The sequence below is a fragment of the Pavona decussata genome, unplaced genomic scaffold (genome assembly GCF_977016875.1).
Source record: "Pavona decussata unplaced genomic scaffold, jaPavDecu1.1 SCAFFOLD_371, whole genome shotgun sequence".
Lineage (NCBI taxonomy): Eukaryota > Metazoa > Cnidaria > Anthozoa > Scleractinia > Agariciidae > Pavona > Pavona decussata.
In genome coordinates this window covers 83,802-98,070 of record NW_028145747.1, presented here as the reverse complement: position 1 = coordinate 98,070, position 14,269 = coordinate 83,802, and the positions used below count along the sequence as shown (strand labels likewise).

Below are 14,269 nucleotides of genomic sequence, written 5' to 3'. Positions count from 1 at the left end.
TAACAGTATTGATGCAGACATAAAAATTTTATTGTGTCATTTTATTTGAATACTACACAGAAATATTTTTTTGAACAGTATCGCTAAGTCGTCAGTCTTTATTTACATCCTTGCCTAGCATAATCTCTGCACTTTGTTTATGCAAAACACAAATGAACTGAAACGAATGTATATACACATCTCTACATGCTTCATCTTCTTGAAGTAGTGGTCTGACCAAATCACCAGAAAGGTTTGAATCACCTGTCCTGTATCCCTCACATATCTTGACATGTCAAACATGCATGGTTCTGCATTTTACTTTTCACACAGCTATCAAATCAAATTTATTTTATTATGAAAAACAGGGACTACATTCTGCATCTGCTCGATCTAACTGTCAGCCTGGCTTGATGTATTTACAAGGTCCTTGAACTTCCTCCTCATGGATGTCACAAACTTGGAGAAGTTGTTTGTAGTGTTGAGCTGTTGTACCATATCTCCGAGTCCTTCAATCTCCGGCATGCAATTTGTCACTGTGAATGTGAATTATAAAAAGGCATGACTACAAAGATGTTGTCAAATGCAAGCTAACTAGTTTGCTACATTTTCTTCAACTGTGATTGGATTATGACAACTAAAACCTAAAACCAAGACATTCTTTCTTTGTTTTCTTGTTGATGAAAACTGGGTGACAGTTATCAATCGGATGACTGTTATTGCCTGGTAACCGCCATCCAAATTTATACCGATATGATGTGTTTTATCTAATGATGAAATTAATTGGTAGGCTGTAACTCCTAATATACAGGTAAGATGGAAGAAAAAGTAATTACAGCAATTCTAGAGCTGTAAAGATGCATTAAGATAAGTAAGCTAAGATAAAACAGTAAAATCTCTCCAAATGCATTGACAATAGACAGGACCCTTTTCTGTTATCCAGGTAACTGAAAGTTCCCTTCAAGGGCATTGGCGTTTTTTTTTTTTTAAAGAAAGAGTTTACCGTGTTATTGAATAGTGCAAGAATTTGACATTAATTTTATGGTGCTTATATAAATAAATGATTAATTTATTACATTGCAAGTTCAAATTAAGAATCACTTCAAGATCAAATCTGTATTTGACGTGTTCTCCAGTGGATGCTCAACACAGAATGATAAAATTACCTTTGTACTTGTTCTGATCAGTAATTGCCACGGTGAAAACAAATGGCTTGTCTTCATCTTTTGGATCAATGTACTTGAACACAAATTGCAAGTTTTCCTCTGAGGAATGAAAAGAGAAGATTGCTAGTGATAGCAATTTCTGCATGCATTTCAGATAGCTGAAGGTACAGTGACGTCTTTATATGACATGTACTTTCGCAACCATGAACACGAGCCGAGGCCTTGATTTACCATTTCAATACCGGACCATCCCCTTGAAAACCTCTGGCACTTATAGGGTTTAAAAAACCAGGACATGTAAATTTTGTTAGCAGGTGAATACCTTTTTGGGCAGCTATCAGTAGTCAACAACTTGCCAGTGTCATAGATAGCAAGTTACTGACCCAGTCAAATCCCTGGAATTACATTGTACAATGATCCAGTTTTTTAAAATAGCCATTATACCATGGCTGAGAAATAGCTACCATTGAATTGTTTTCTGGTTGTTCTTGCAAAGCAAAATCAGTAACTAAGATCTAGCAATATTTCTTGTTTTTTTTTTAATAGAACAATTATTATTCTACTCGCACCTGTTAGATATGATATGAATTAAGCCAACTTGGCGCTATGCTCCTCATTGGCTATATATCATCTCATATCCAATTTGTGCTCATGGAATAATAATATTATTGTGAAATCAATGGTGCTTACAACCAATAATACTTACCATCCACCTTTTTAAAGGCTAACCCCAGCCTTTCTTTGAAGTATTCTGTCCCTTTGGTAAACTGTTTAATTTTGAATGAGGTGTTCTGTTCCCGAGCAGCAATTTCTGACAAAGAAAAGTTCAATTTTAATTGGAACTAATTATGCAAACTCCTTTTGATGACATGTTGAGAATTCTGATCTATGTCAACTGGTATGACAAATAACCCTAAATCAGTGAATCAGTGAAATGATCAAGCATTAAGCAGTTTGGAGGGCTGTGGCATAAGGAGATTATGGATTTGGTACATGTAAATCTCTTGATTGTGCAAGACCTACAGGGGTTTTGTTAAGGCCCATCATTCCTTAGGCTAGATTTCCACCGCTCTCTTCAGTCTGGTCTTTGTTCCTCCCTGAGAGAGCTCTTCCAGGGAAGGGTGCAGGTTCATTTTCCCAAACAGTGGGTGGTTAATTAATCAATCATTCCTTGGTGTGCAATGCCTAGCTTCCTAAGGGGAAGGGATGGGAGAGGAGGGCTGTTCGTCTCTCCTTCTCCCACCCGAAAAGCCTGATACTCAGGTGTGTGTGCATGTTGGGAGGGTGGGGTGGCTGTGGGAGGTGTTGAGTGGGGATGGGGGGGGGGGGGGGTACTCCTATACATGGGCTAGATAGGTATGTGCCGCCCGATAGGGTATGGTTTTGAGAGTCTTCATCCTTAAATAGGGTATCATTTTTGCACTTGTTGGCATTGTGTTGCCGGTGTGATCCTAGGATAGGGTACCCATTTGTTTTTCCCTTGAATAGGGTCAGGAGCAATGGGCTCCTGATAGGGTGTCATTGTTTGAGTTTGGGCCTTAAATAGGGTATCAATTATTGATACCCTATTTAAGGCCCATACCCGTTTGTGTCATCCTTAAATAGGGTCGGTTTAAGAACCTGGGCGGCACATACCTATCCCCACCTCTGCCTCGTCCCCAGTCGCCCTGCGCTCAATCAAAGGGGATAAGCAGGGCGCGATTTTTCTCCTTCCCATCAGCCCCCGTTTGCGTATTTGTCCTTCCTATGAGTCTCCGCTCGCGCTTTTAGCTCGTTCCCATGCTCTCTGATTCGTTCATCATTCCCGGCTCTCCGATTCGTCCTCGTTTATCCCCGTCAAAATCCCCAAGAAAAGCCTGTGGAGGAGGCAGTCCCCACCTGTCCTGGAGTGGGGACTTTTGATGTGGACTTTCAAACATTTTAATGACATTTATAGGTGATTAATCAGGGAAATGTAAATTTGGAAATGGTAGACACTGCTTTTTCGGGCTCATATTGCTGTTACAATCTGTCCTTGTTTGCCCAGTTAGAAATAGAGAATTCAAAAAAGTCTTCTCACTGACAAATGTTTAGTCATGGTAAAGACGTTGTGCAATTTGCATTTGATTGTCCGTGAGTAGTATATATATATATAAGCTTACTATTGTCCTATATATGTTAGGAAATAGGTATAAACTACATAATATGATGTCAAATAAGCGTATATTAAAGTTTCACCTTCTTGTTGTTTTTGCAGGCGGGATTCTGATTCTTCAAAATGTCTTTGGTTTTGATTCCTTCTTTCCAGCAAACGCTGAGCTGTTATCTGCAACTCCCGAAGCTCTCGTTCAAGATTTGCAACTTCTTCAGCCCTTTGTCGCAGAACTATAGAAGGGAAAAAAAGCTTTATATTAGCTGGGAAAGCTTATGGTTGAAAGCTGGTGGCCGATCAACAGCTGTTTGTTGTTTTAAAATTAAGTTTACCTTCTAAATTCCTCTCGCTTTGAATGTGATATTGATTGATCGTCTCTTCCAGATGCTTCATTTTCTCTTTAAGTAAAGAATAGAGTGGATATAAGACAGAGAAATTCAATCATCTTCATAGCTTCCTAGTTTCAATATTTCGTTTACAAACACTGCACCTTTTCCGTCCAGCAACACATTCTCGTGGTTCTCCTTGTCCTCCATGCGCGATTTCTTAAAAGACTCCCCGGTCCATTCCATAAACTTCTCACGAACCTTCGTCAAGTTGGCACCCAAATTGTCAAGTTCTACCCCTGTAGATCCCATTTTTACAGTTTTTTCTACAAAAACAACTTCGTCAAATTGAAGAAGGAATCGAAAATTTCGCGGTGATAGTTCAATTTTTCATTTCAACCAATGAAAATATCCCATAACATCACGTGATGTAGAGAAAGTCCGCTGTACAAGCCGGATCATTCGAACTCTCACTTTCTTTGGACAATCCTCTCCGAGCTGGATTCTTGATATTTTACAGTTCTCAAGTGGCCTAAAATAATATTTTTTTCTTCAAAATGTGATGGATAAATTGGCTAATCCCTTTTCTGGACAAGCAAGCTCATTTTTGTGACGAACTGTCCAAAATGAGCTCGGCAAAGTGGCAAGTTTTGTGGTCACCCAGTCAGCATGACAAGTTCATTACCTTTGGTAACGAGATATGCCTGTACAAAGTCACAAGATCACAGGTAGAGTACGATGTTTAAGTTGTTAAAAAGGGATCATCTTTAGAACAGTTGTTTTTTATTTAATTTACCAGTACAGCTTGCAGTATATTATGCTGCATATATGTGCCCAGACACAACATAGGAGAAGGACTGGGTCTGACTTAAAGACTTAAGGCGTGCAATTTTTATGCAGTGTAAACTGGTGGTAATCTCAGTGCAACAGACCTTTCCTGTCTCACGATTTTGCCGTGAGACTCACCGTTTTCAGATCAGTCTCACGGTCTCACGACGAGACACAAAAATCTCACAATAAACAAGCTGAACGGATACAATTTCCTTCTATAATTTCAATTTTGTCTTGCTTAGGTGACTTTCTTGCGCCAATTCTGTGCAAATCAATCCATAGTTAGTAGAGAACCCTAAGTCAAATCCATCTGTTGGCTAGAAACGCAGTCCATGACCATACATAAAAGACATATGCCAAATTAGGTTTTCATTACCAGTTTCTTGCATTTTGGTCACTCACATTTTCAAATTGCACTTTCTTTTGATTAGCACCTGTGTTTACTTGGTTTTGTCTGCCGGTCCACCAATCTCCAGATTTTTCAACCTCAGTCTTCAGGTAATTTTTCGGTGTTTTGAGGTTGAGAGGTCTGGTGCAATTTGGGTGCAATTTGCTGCCATGATACGACAGAGGTTTTGAACAGGTTCAAACCTTCATGCAACTTGTAATGTGGGAGAAGTGAAGATAATATTGCACCCAAATCATACCCAAATTATATTGAAATCCAAGGATGCATTTTGTGTATGTCCAGTGCCAAAGATACCAAGTGGCCACCGAAGTGCCTAGACTCTAATTTCTACACTGGGAGAGAAATACTGGATATTTTGGACTAAAATAGTTTGTTTGAACGGTGGAAGGTTTCAAAAGCCTAGGTAATTTTTCGTCACACCAGCGTCTATAAGGTTATTGATCAAAAGTCAGGCATTACCTCCACTTTACACTGCTTTGTGATGACCATGAACATGTGTCAGTACTCCGAGTGATTTGGAAACCCATGTTGAAGATCTTCGGCATAACCTACATGAAAAATGCAGTGCAGTTGAAATCGGCGCTAGCTTGCTCTTGCAATTTTTATGGCAGGCCTGAGGGCAACAAAAATTGCATAAAAAAACACCTGACTGCGTCAATGGTGCGTGGTTGAGTTCATCATCCCAGTCCAGCCAAGACCTTCCCCTTCAGCGTTAGAACACTTTAATCATTGAGTTACAAGGAAATTGATGGTGACTCACAGTAAGCTACAATGCTAGAATACTAGTAGAGGTAGTTTCCTTTGCCTTCTCCCTCTCCCCCTCCCCTTATATTCATAGCAGTGACTCATAACATGAAATTCTGTTTGGCTCATCACTGGGGAGAAGGTAAACTTGCTTACAAGTCGAGCTCAGAGAGCGCAAAACGCAATCTTTAGAGCTCGAGCGAGGGAGCGAGAGCTCTTGTACGAGGTTCATTCAATAGAGAGGAGGAAGCGACTTTGAGAAAGTCTAGGGAGGAGGAAATGTTGTGCACATACAGAGATGGGTTCTGGTTATTTAGTGTTCCAGTTGATGAAATTGTTTTTTTTTTACGTTCATACTTCCTTCGTAATGCAAGGATCGGTAATGTTAGAAGCATACAGTGAGATGATAAAAAGAGAGCTTGTTCATCAGTTTGACACAACATGTATTTTAATATTGTTTTTGCCTCGGTGTTCAGTAAGTCAGTTTCATTCTCATCTGGAACAAAAAATTTCTTTTTTGTAATCCCATGCCCTTACCAAAATGGTTATTTTTTTGTATCTATAGATTTTCAGCCTGGTATCCGAGTAGTATAGAAAGAAGGGACCTATTTTGACAACTTTACTGTTGGAAATCTACGTTGTTTTTGCTTGACTTCTAACTTCTTTTTATGTTTGTTTCCATAATGAATTAAAGCGTGGTTGCAATTTCTTTACAGGAAAGTCTGCCAAAAGCCGGTGGCGTAAGAAGCCAAGGTACAGTGATATAAAGGAGATACCCAACAAGAGGGTGCTTGGCTGCATGTGCTAATAGACCCAAAGTGGCGGCAACAGATTTGAATGAGTTAAAATTGAACTGAATGAAAAACTGATACCAGCACTGGAAAGAGCACCTTTACTTTAGTAACCTTGCAAAGTTTCAGCTAGTAGGTGTTAGTTGGGAAATGTAAGATGGAATTTGACAAATTTACAGACATTTGTATGACTGGGGGTATACAAGTGTCTGTAAATTTTTCATTTTTCAACTTGCATTTTCTCAGCTGATATTACACCTGATATGCTGAATCCTTGCAGGGTTACTAATTAAGTAAAAGTGTTCTTTCTGGAGCTGGTATACGTTTTTAATTGTAACTTATTTGAATTTTCGACCTCCAATTTGGAGAAGGGGCTACTCAAACATACAGGTCATGCAAATTAGGGTGCTGCATCCTTTTGGTGCTGCGCGTACATTCTTTGCATCTCAGGATGTACAAGACACTCTCTTTTTTTTAAGAACAGTGCATACTAAAAGATATTATTTTTTGTGCTGTTTATGACCATGCAGGAAAAGCAGAAAAATGCTATACGTATATTGTTATATATTTTTCCAATGAGCCGTTTCCAAATTGATTTTAACCTCGTTATGAAATTCAGGTCAAGTACAAGTTTTTATTTTGAAAATTAGTTTTCATTCATATGCAAACAAAACTAATTTTATAAGAACAGATTTGCACTTAGCCTCGCTTTCACAATAAGGTTCACAGCAACTGGGAAATGGCCTAATTATTGTTGCTTAATTGTCACTGAAAAACTTTTGGTTACCCTCAATTTTCTATTTGGATTCTAGTAGCCATTACGAAGATCTACTTTTTCTACATAGTCGTAAACTGTGCAAAAATACGTCTATAAGGATGTAATATATCAAACATGAAAAAGCATGTTTCATGAGATATCCAAACACTGAGAAGTAGGTTGAAAAACGAGGCGCAGCCAAGTTTTTTCAAACAACTTCAAGGTGTTTGGATATCTGATGAAACACACTTTCGAGTGTTTGATATGGCTTCTCAAATGATCAATTATTCTTGGAGAAATTCAAGGCTAAAGTTGGCAAAATTTTATGGTAATTAGGATCACATATCCAAACCACGGTCACGGAAGTGATTTTCTTTGTTTTCTTTTGATGAATTATTAATGAGTTTGAGAAGCAATGTTTCTAAATACATGTACTGTAAATGATCACCAAAGATAAAATAACTTATTTTAAACAAATGCTGTTACCTATTACCAGAAGAAATGTAAAGGGCACTGTGAGGAGAGTTAGGGTGATATTGGGGATTAAAGGGTTACTTTTAATGTCTTTCAAGATCATTACTGATTTTTTTGTTCCATGTTGTCTCTCAGTACTCCAGTTTAACTATAACATCAGGATGATGATTGTGTTTGCATTTTTGTTTCAGTTATTCAACTTTCTGATGAAACATATGCCATGCTTGTGTCGGTTATGACTGATATCCAACACCTCAAGGTAATTACATGCTATTGGTACAACTCTTATTGCAAGTTGTGACCATTTTGGTTTCCACAGCAAGTAAAATTTATATCAATAACATTGTTTAAAAAGTTTAACAACATACCCATTCCATATCAGATAGTATAATTCCTTTTTATACATGCATTTGGTATTTAAGAGACACCTTCTTAGTTCTAAAACTCCTTAATGATTTATGAAGAGATTATAAAGGGGAACCACTACCATGGAGGATGTTTGGAAATTATGTGATCTTAATTATCATAAAATTTGATAAACTTGTGCTTTGAATTTCTCCAAAAATTATGACTGGTGTGAGAAGCTATTATTTGCTTGATTTCCAAACAACTTGCAAATCTTTGTCAAAAGACTGTTTTACCTTTTCTCCTTACCTTCTTAATCACTTACCTCTTTCCAGTACACTGTATATGATTTCTACTTGGTGAATGAGCTTTGTTTGGTACTATAAATTTATAACTACCTTAGTTCTTACTTGACTGTGCTTTAAAGAACAGAATCTAGTAATGATGATGATGATGATATGATATGATAGTAGTTTATTAAATTACCTTTAGTTAGTTTGTACAAAGTGACACTGTTCCAATCTACACATTATACACTGCTGGTTGTCATTTTTGTTTTTATGCAGTGTGTGGCATGGTACCCTAGACCTGAGCCAGAGAACTTGTTGGCTGTCGGGCAGGCCAACGGCAGAGTTTTGCTCACATGGTAAGGAAACATCTCCTAATGTAGTGCAACATGCAAACAGGCCCCTGTGAACTTTTTTTTGCATTTGTATCACTAAGTGTGTGAACTGTGCAGTGATCGCTACACTGTCCATCTCGTCCAGCACTTTTGGATCTGATCTCAATCCAAACTTTTCATGTTCGTATGATAATCAAAATTTTTACTATGCAATTGGATTATTTGCTCTTTGTTTCTATGTGTGACAGTTGATTTGGGCTGCGTTCTCACCAACTGTCACGCAATAGAAATCTCCAACTTGTATCTTATTGTTTAGTGTAAGCCAGCTAAAGACGACTTTCCAGTCAGTTATTTTAATATTAATTATTTTTCAGTATTGGAAGTGAAAACAATGCATCAAACTTTGGTATTGCTAGAGAATTTGGTAAGTTTCTGTTAAATTATGTATTTGAGGAAAAAAATTTCTCACATATTTTGTAATGGTTTGTTAAAGTGAAGATTACCAATCCAGTAATGATTTGTTGTAATTTCATTTTTCAAGTTCCTAGGCATTCACGGCAGTGTAACAGTCTTGCTTGGAATCCAGTGGAAAATAATTTGGTAAGTCCAACTGAAGTTTTTCGTACAGTTTCATTTGTCTAATACATATATAATCTTTATTACGTGAGCCATTATACTCCATTTCTCCTTATGAAGAGCTGGTTGCATACATGTACCTGCCTATCGCAATCCATTTTTTTTTTCAGCTGGCAGCAGGACTGGATAAAGTTAGGAATGACGTTTCTCTTCTTGTTTGGGACATAAATGTCCAACTCAGTGAGTAATCTTCTTTTTAGCTGGCTACATGTAGGCTGTGCTCTTTTCAGCTTTTGGAGTCACATTTGTTCACACTGTATTAGTAATTAATAAACCACACAAACAAGAATCTTCAAGAGTCAATGAGATTTCAAACCCTTGCTCCCATTTGTCCTAAAACTCTCATTTCCTTCAGCAACACTTGAGTCCTGTCAGAGTTTAAATCAGTCCAAATAGGCCGTTTTCACAATGGCATCATTTACTACAACTACAGTCAGTGGAACCTCAATTTAACGAACATTTATATAACAAAGTCCTCGGTATAATGAACAATATTCTAATGAAGGTCCAATTTCCTTTAGTTAGTCTCTTGGCACTTTATTAAATCAAGGTTCCACTGTACTAGAATCCTTCAATTTGTTGTTTTCTCTAGTAAATTAGAGATATTGATATCTAAACCTCACCTATCATCATAGAATTCACAGTAGTTCATACACACACACACATTCTATCTTTTTCATTTGGCCTGAACCCAACTGTCTTTTACAGTTGTATAGCTTGAAATTAGACTGTTGCTTTGTGATCTGTTGTTATTAATAATAAGTTGTTTTAATTTTTTTGGTTTGTCTTGTTATCAGGTGTGAGAGACAGCTGGAGTCAAGAGAAAAGGTAGCATACAGACAGATACAATCCAGTTTATTTCAGTGCATTCCAAGCCATTCCAATCCAATCCAATCCAATCTATTTCAATCCAATCCATTCCAACCCATTCTTATCCAATCTATTCCAACCCAATCCAATACAATCCATTTAAATCCAAAGCTATCCACTCCAATCCATTCCAATCTAATCCACTTCAATCCAACCCAACCCATTCCAATCTAATCCAATCCAATACAATACAACCCAATACATTCCAATCTAATCCAATAGGTCATTTCCAAGTTGCTGTGAACCTCATTATGAAAGCGAGGCTAAGTGCAAAGTTTTTATTATGAAAATTAGTTTTCATTCATATGTAAACAAAACTAATTTTCGTATGAAAAGCTTTTGTACCTAGCCTCGCTTACATAATGAGGTTCACAGCAACTCAGAAATGGCCTATTCAATCCAACCCAATCAATAAAAACCCAACTCAATCCATTGCCATCTCATCCGATCCAATTCAATGTAATGCAATCCATTCCAATCTAATCCAGTGAATTTCAATCCATTCCAATCCAACCCATCCCAATCCATTACCATCTAGTCCATTTCAATCCTATCCAATCCAACCCAATCCATTCCAATCTCATCCAATCCAATGCAACACAATCCATTTCAACCTAATTTAATCCAGTGCAACCAAATCCATTCCAATCTAATCCAGTCCATTCCAATCCAATCCAGTCCATTCCATTCCAATCCAATTAGTACATTTACTTTTGGGCAGGGGGGGGGGGGGGGGGTCAGGGGCATTACTTTTAGAATTCTACAGTGCAATGCTCAACTGGTCCCCAGTGGGCAGCATTTCCACAGGACTACTGCAAAATAAGTTCAATCCTTCATTGAACAGTGTCTGATGAAAGTAAGCCCATGTCAGACTAAATTCTGACTTTAACTTGACATAATTTCCTTACAATTTCTTAACTGTGAGTATCTTCCTTGGGATATTGCTTTCTCTGACTAAAATGGTGACTAAAAGCTACAAAAAATTAATGTCCTTTGAAGAACGATTGTTTTGCAGCCTTGCTCCACCATAATTTGTTATTTTTTATTTTTTATTTTTTTTATAATGAGTAGACATTCTGGAGTGCCCGGGGGTAAACAGTCTCCTATTACAGTGGGATCAGGTTTTCAGGGAGATCCATCCGCCATTGGAAACAGGCCACTTGCTGAACTATGTAAGCTATTAGTTTGTTTGTAACTGGTATAGTCTGCATGTTTAACGTCACTGGTTTGATGTCTATTAGGGGTGCCCAGTGGTATATTGTTGGATATCTATTTAGAAGGTCATGATCCCTTCAGAAATTCGGATTTAGTCATAAAGTTTTCCTAAGCAAAAATTCAGCTCAAAATTTTGTACCGCTGGAAAACTGATCAATTCCTTTTGTTCTTGAAGGGCAAATATGTCGTTAAAAATGCAAAAAAGGCTTAAGGCTTAATAGTGTATATGTTGTAGGTTAAAATGAATCCCAGGTTAAAATGATTTCAACCTAGGTTGATTTGTATTTTCCCTTGATTCTCAGATGTAAATTGCCCAACCTTAACAAAGGAAAATACAAATCAACCTAGGTTGAAATCATTTTAACCTGGATTCATTTTAACTACAACATATAAGTAATAAATGTTATTAAATAATTAATATTTTGACCTGTGTTTGTTTTATTGCAGCTACATCTGACCCGACTCTATCCATGACCTGGTCTCCCTATGACCACAACTTGTTAATCTGTGGACAGGCTCAAAAGTTTCTTAGAGTCTTCGATATTCGAGGTGAGTGCTGTGATTGATCTTCCCCTACTTGCACTTCATTGGCCCTTTTCACGTTGGCTGATGAAATCATGCTCATTCCATTTTCATTATGACCATTTTGTTGTTGTGTCATGTGTACATGTACCCTGTGCAAAAGGGCTGACAATTTAATATTGTTTTGTTTGCATTCAAATTAGCCCTGCTGCCCTTGGCTTGTTCTTGTGTTCAAAAATCAAAATAACATTTAACCTTGAACGAGGCTAGCAGGGCTAATTTGAATGCAGATAAAAGAATGTTACAGTGTCAGCCATTTTTCCATAAGGTGATCAAACATTGATTCTACTTTGAATGTAAATTTATGAAACATATATTTTGAACTGTGGGTGAAAGATCAGATAGAAGAAAGCTCCTCACAGTTAGTACACAACTTGAGCAGTTGTGAAAAGAAAGCCTGAAAAAAATTCAGGCTTGAACAGGATTCGAACCCATGACCTCTGCGTTGCCAGTGCAATGCTTTACCAACTGAGCTATCAAGCCAACTGGGATCTGGTCATATTGTGAGTTCGTAATACACCCGTGAAGAATGAATAAATGAATGTAAATATATGAAATGTACATTTTGAACTGCGGATGAAAGCTCAAATAGAAGAAAGATCCTTGCAGTTAGTATGCAACTTAAGCAGCTTAAGTTGTGTACTAACTGCAAGGATCTTTGTTCCATTTGAGATTCTGCTTTGTTGGAAAGTTGTCACTGGCATTTTTTGAGGAGGGAAGGGAAGGGAAGGGAGTGGCATTGCAAATTTTCTTTCAATCAAGGAAATTTGCTCTAATCCCCTTTGGATGAGATGCCAGTCTTCTGAAAAAAAAAATTCCTGATAGCTGGCTGGTATCTGTTAATGCACATGGATAGAGGCATAGGATGTGGGGTTAACTTGCTTTTAAAGGAAGCAACATGACAATGCAGACCCACTGACCTACCAATCTTGTAACTAAAATTTTGCTGAACTAACCACTATATTACAATCGCCAATATTTGTGTTACATTATTAATTTTTTGCTGGGTGCTTACTTACTTGTCCTTTTTATGGGATGTGACACATATGATTTCAGTGTTACCCTAAATAAAGTTTGACCGATTGATTTACCAGTTGATTGGTTGAGTGTATGTATACCAAGGGACTTCTGTATTGCCCAGGCATCAGCTGTTTTTAAATAATGATGATGATGTTGATGATGACAATGATATACCTAATTATCCTCTGCCTAGAGGGGATTTTCAGGGATAATGAAATAAACTGGGCAGAAACAAATAACATTATTTCAAATTAATAGAACATAACATGTTAAGAATTGAACCCCAGATAGCAGGAGGCGGACCAGCTGACTATTTACAAGAGGCTGAGGAGTTGAACTCAGGGTCATAAACACGGAGGTGGATTACAAGTCCAAAGCTCTAACCAGTAGTAATTTCTTGCAGGATTAACATTCAATAGCATGGAATTCTAACTTTTCTTACAGATACAACACGTCCCCACAACGCAGCAGTCACCAAAGCAGTGTACGGGGTTTGTGTTGACCCTCATGTTGAACACAGAATTGCTTCATTTTCAGAGGTTAGCAGAGAAGAATGACTATTGCATTCACATTTGGCAGCCAAGCGATTTCTTTTGAAAGTGACCATGATTTTACAGTGATAAATAATATTTTTTTTCTTTTATATAGGGTCCTCCTGGCATTATGTGCATCTGGGATGATAGGAATTTCGAGAAACCAGTATCCTTTCTTTATGTTCCTCAATTAAATGACCCACTGCTTATACTCCCTTTTATTATATCTCTCAGTTAGTACACGCGGTGTGATTGGTCAATTTTGCAGGCTGTATTTCACTGTATGGCCCGCTAAATTTGAAACTTTCTTTTCCTGTGCACCTGATTAACCTCAGAAATATAATAAAAAAATATCTTACTAACCTTGTTTTCTCAGTCTGTGCTGTAAGTTATGGGTCCTCTTTTTTTTCCCTTTGATTTTTGGCCTGCACGCTTTGCGCCTGGGTCATAAATCAACAGGAAAAACTCAGTCTGTAACTTCCAGTATGGACCAAGAAAACAAGGCCAGTAAGATGTACATAATGGCCCTTTCATCTATTACCTCTTGTGAGAGGGGCATGGCCTAGTACTCAAGGTGCCAGACTTTTAATTGAAAGGTCCCAGGGGTAAGCCGCCTGTCTCACCGCTTTGATAAAAACCATTGTGAGGTGTACACCACCCCAAATAACAGAATGAAAATATCATAATACTATCAAAAGAATGTGGGGTAGATACTTCTTCTTGTGTGGGAAGGGATGTGGCCTAGTGGTTAGGTGCCAGATGTTTAATCCAAAGGCCCCAGGTCAAGAAAGGCCCATGTGAGTGAGATTCACCCCCCACCCCAAATAACAGTGTAAAA

At 37.8% G+C, this 14,269-nt stretch overlaps 2 protein-coding genes across 2 annotated transcripts in view; one reads left to right on the top strand and one right to left on the bottom strand.

Annotated features, from left to right (window-relative positions):
* Window positions 1–26: 26 nt before the first annotated feature.
* LOC146452314 (uncharacterized) lies at window positions 27–3,988 on the bottom strand. The gene is made up of 6 exons (XM_085098001.1): window positions 3,767–3,988; window positions 3,609–3,674; window positions 3,363–3,509; window positions 1,852–1,956; window positions 1,146–1,244; window positions 27–515 (listed from the first exon to the last, which is right to left on the bottom strand). The coding sequence occupies exons 1-6, from the start codon at window positions 3,912–3,914 to the stop codon at window positions 373–375; spliced, it is 708 nt and encodes a 235-aa protein (XP_084954127.1). The 5' UTR covers window positions 3,915–3,988; the 3' UTR covers window positions 27–372.
* Window positions 3,989–4,071: 83 nt separating this feature from the next.
* LOC146452313 (GATOR2 complex protein MIOS-like) overlaps window positions 4,072–14,269 on the top strand; it is a 37,932-nt gene continuing 27,734 nt past the window's right edge. The window contains exons 1-12 of the mRNA XM_085097966.1: window positions 4,072–4,330; window positions 6,303–6,339; window positions 7,800–7,867; window positions 8,520–8,599; window positions 8,950–8,999; window positions 9,117–9,175; window positions 9,322–9,391; window positions 10,009–10,039; window positions 11,153–11,253; window positions 11,744–11,845; window positions 13,343–13,437; window positions 13,547–13,597. Coding sequence (XP_084954092.1) covers window positions 4,229–4,330; window positions 6,303–6,339; window positions 7,800–7,867; window positions 8,520–8,599; window positions 8,950–8,999; window positions 9,117–9,175; window positions 9,322–9,391; window positions 10,009–10,039; window positions 11,153–11,253; window positions 11,744–11,845; window positions 13,343–13,437; window positions 13,547–13,597 — 846 coding nt within the window. The 5' untranslated portion in view covers window positions 4,072–4,228. The remainder of the gene's footprint in view (window positions 4,331–6,302; window positions 6,340–7,799; window positions 7,868–8,519; window positions 8,600–8,949; window positions 9,000–9,116; window positions 9,176–9,321; window positions 9,392–10,008; window positions 10,040–11,152; window positions 11,254–11,743; window positions 11,846–13,342; window positions 13,438–13,546; window positions 13,598–14,269) is intronic.

Coding starts and splice junctions, on each gene's coding strand:
- LOC146452314 (XM_085098001.1), bottom strand. CDS start 3,914: ATGGGATCTACAGGGGTAGAACTTGACAATTTGGGTGCCAACTTGACG. Junction 3,675..3,766: donor TGTGTTGCTGGACGGAAAAG/GTGCAGTGTTTG, acceptor CTTTACTTAAAG/AGAAAATGAAGCATCTGGAA. Junction 1,957..3,362: donor CCTGCAAAAACAACAAGAAG/GTGAAACTTTAA, acceptor TTTCTTTGTCAG/AAATTGCTGCTCGGGAACAG.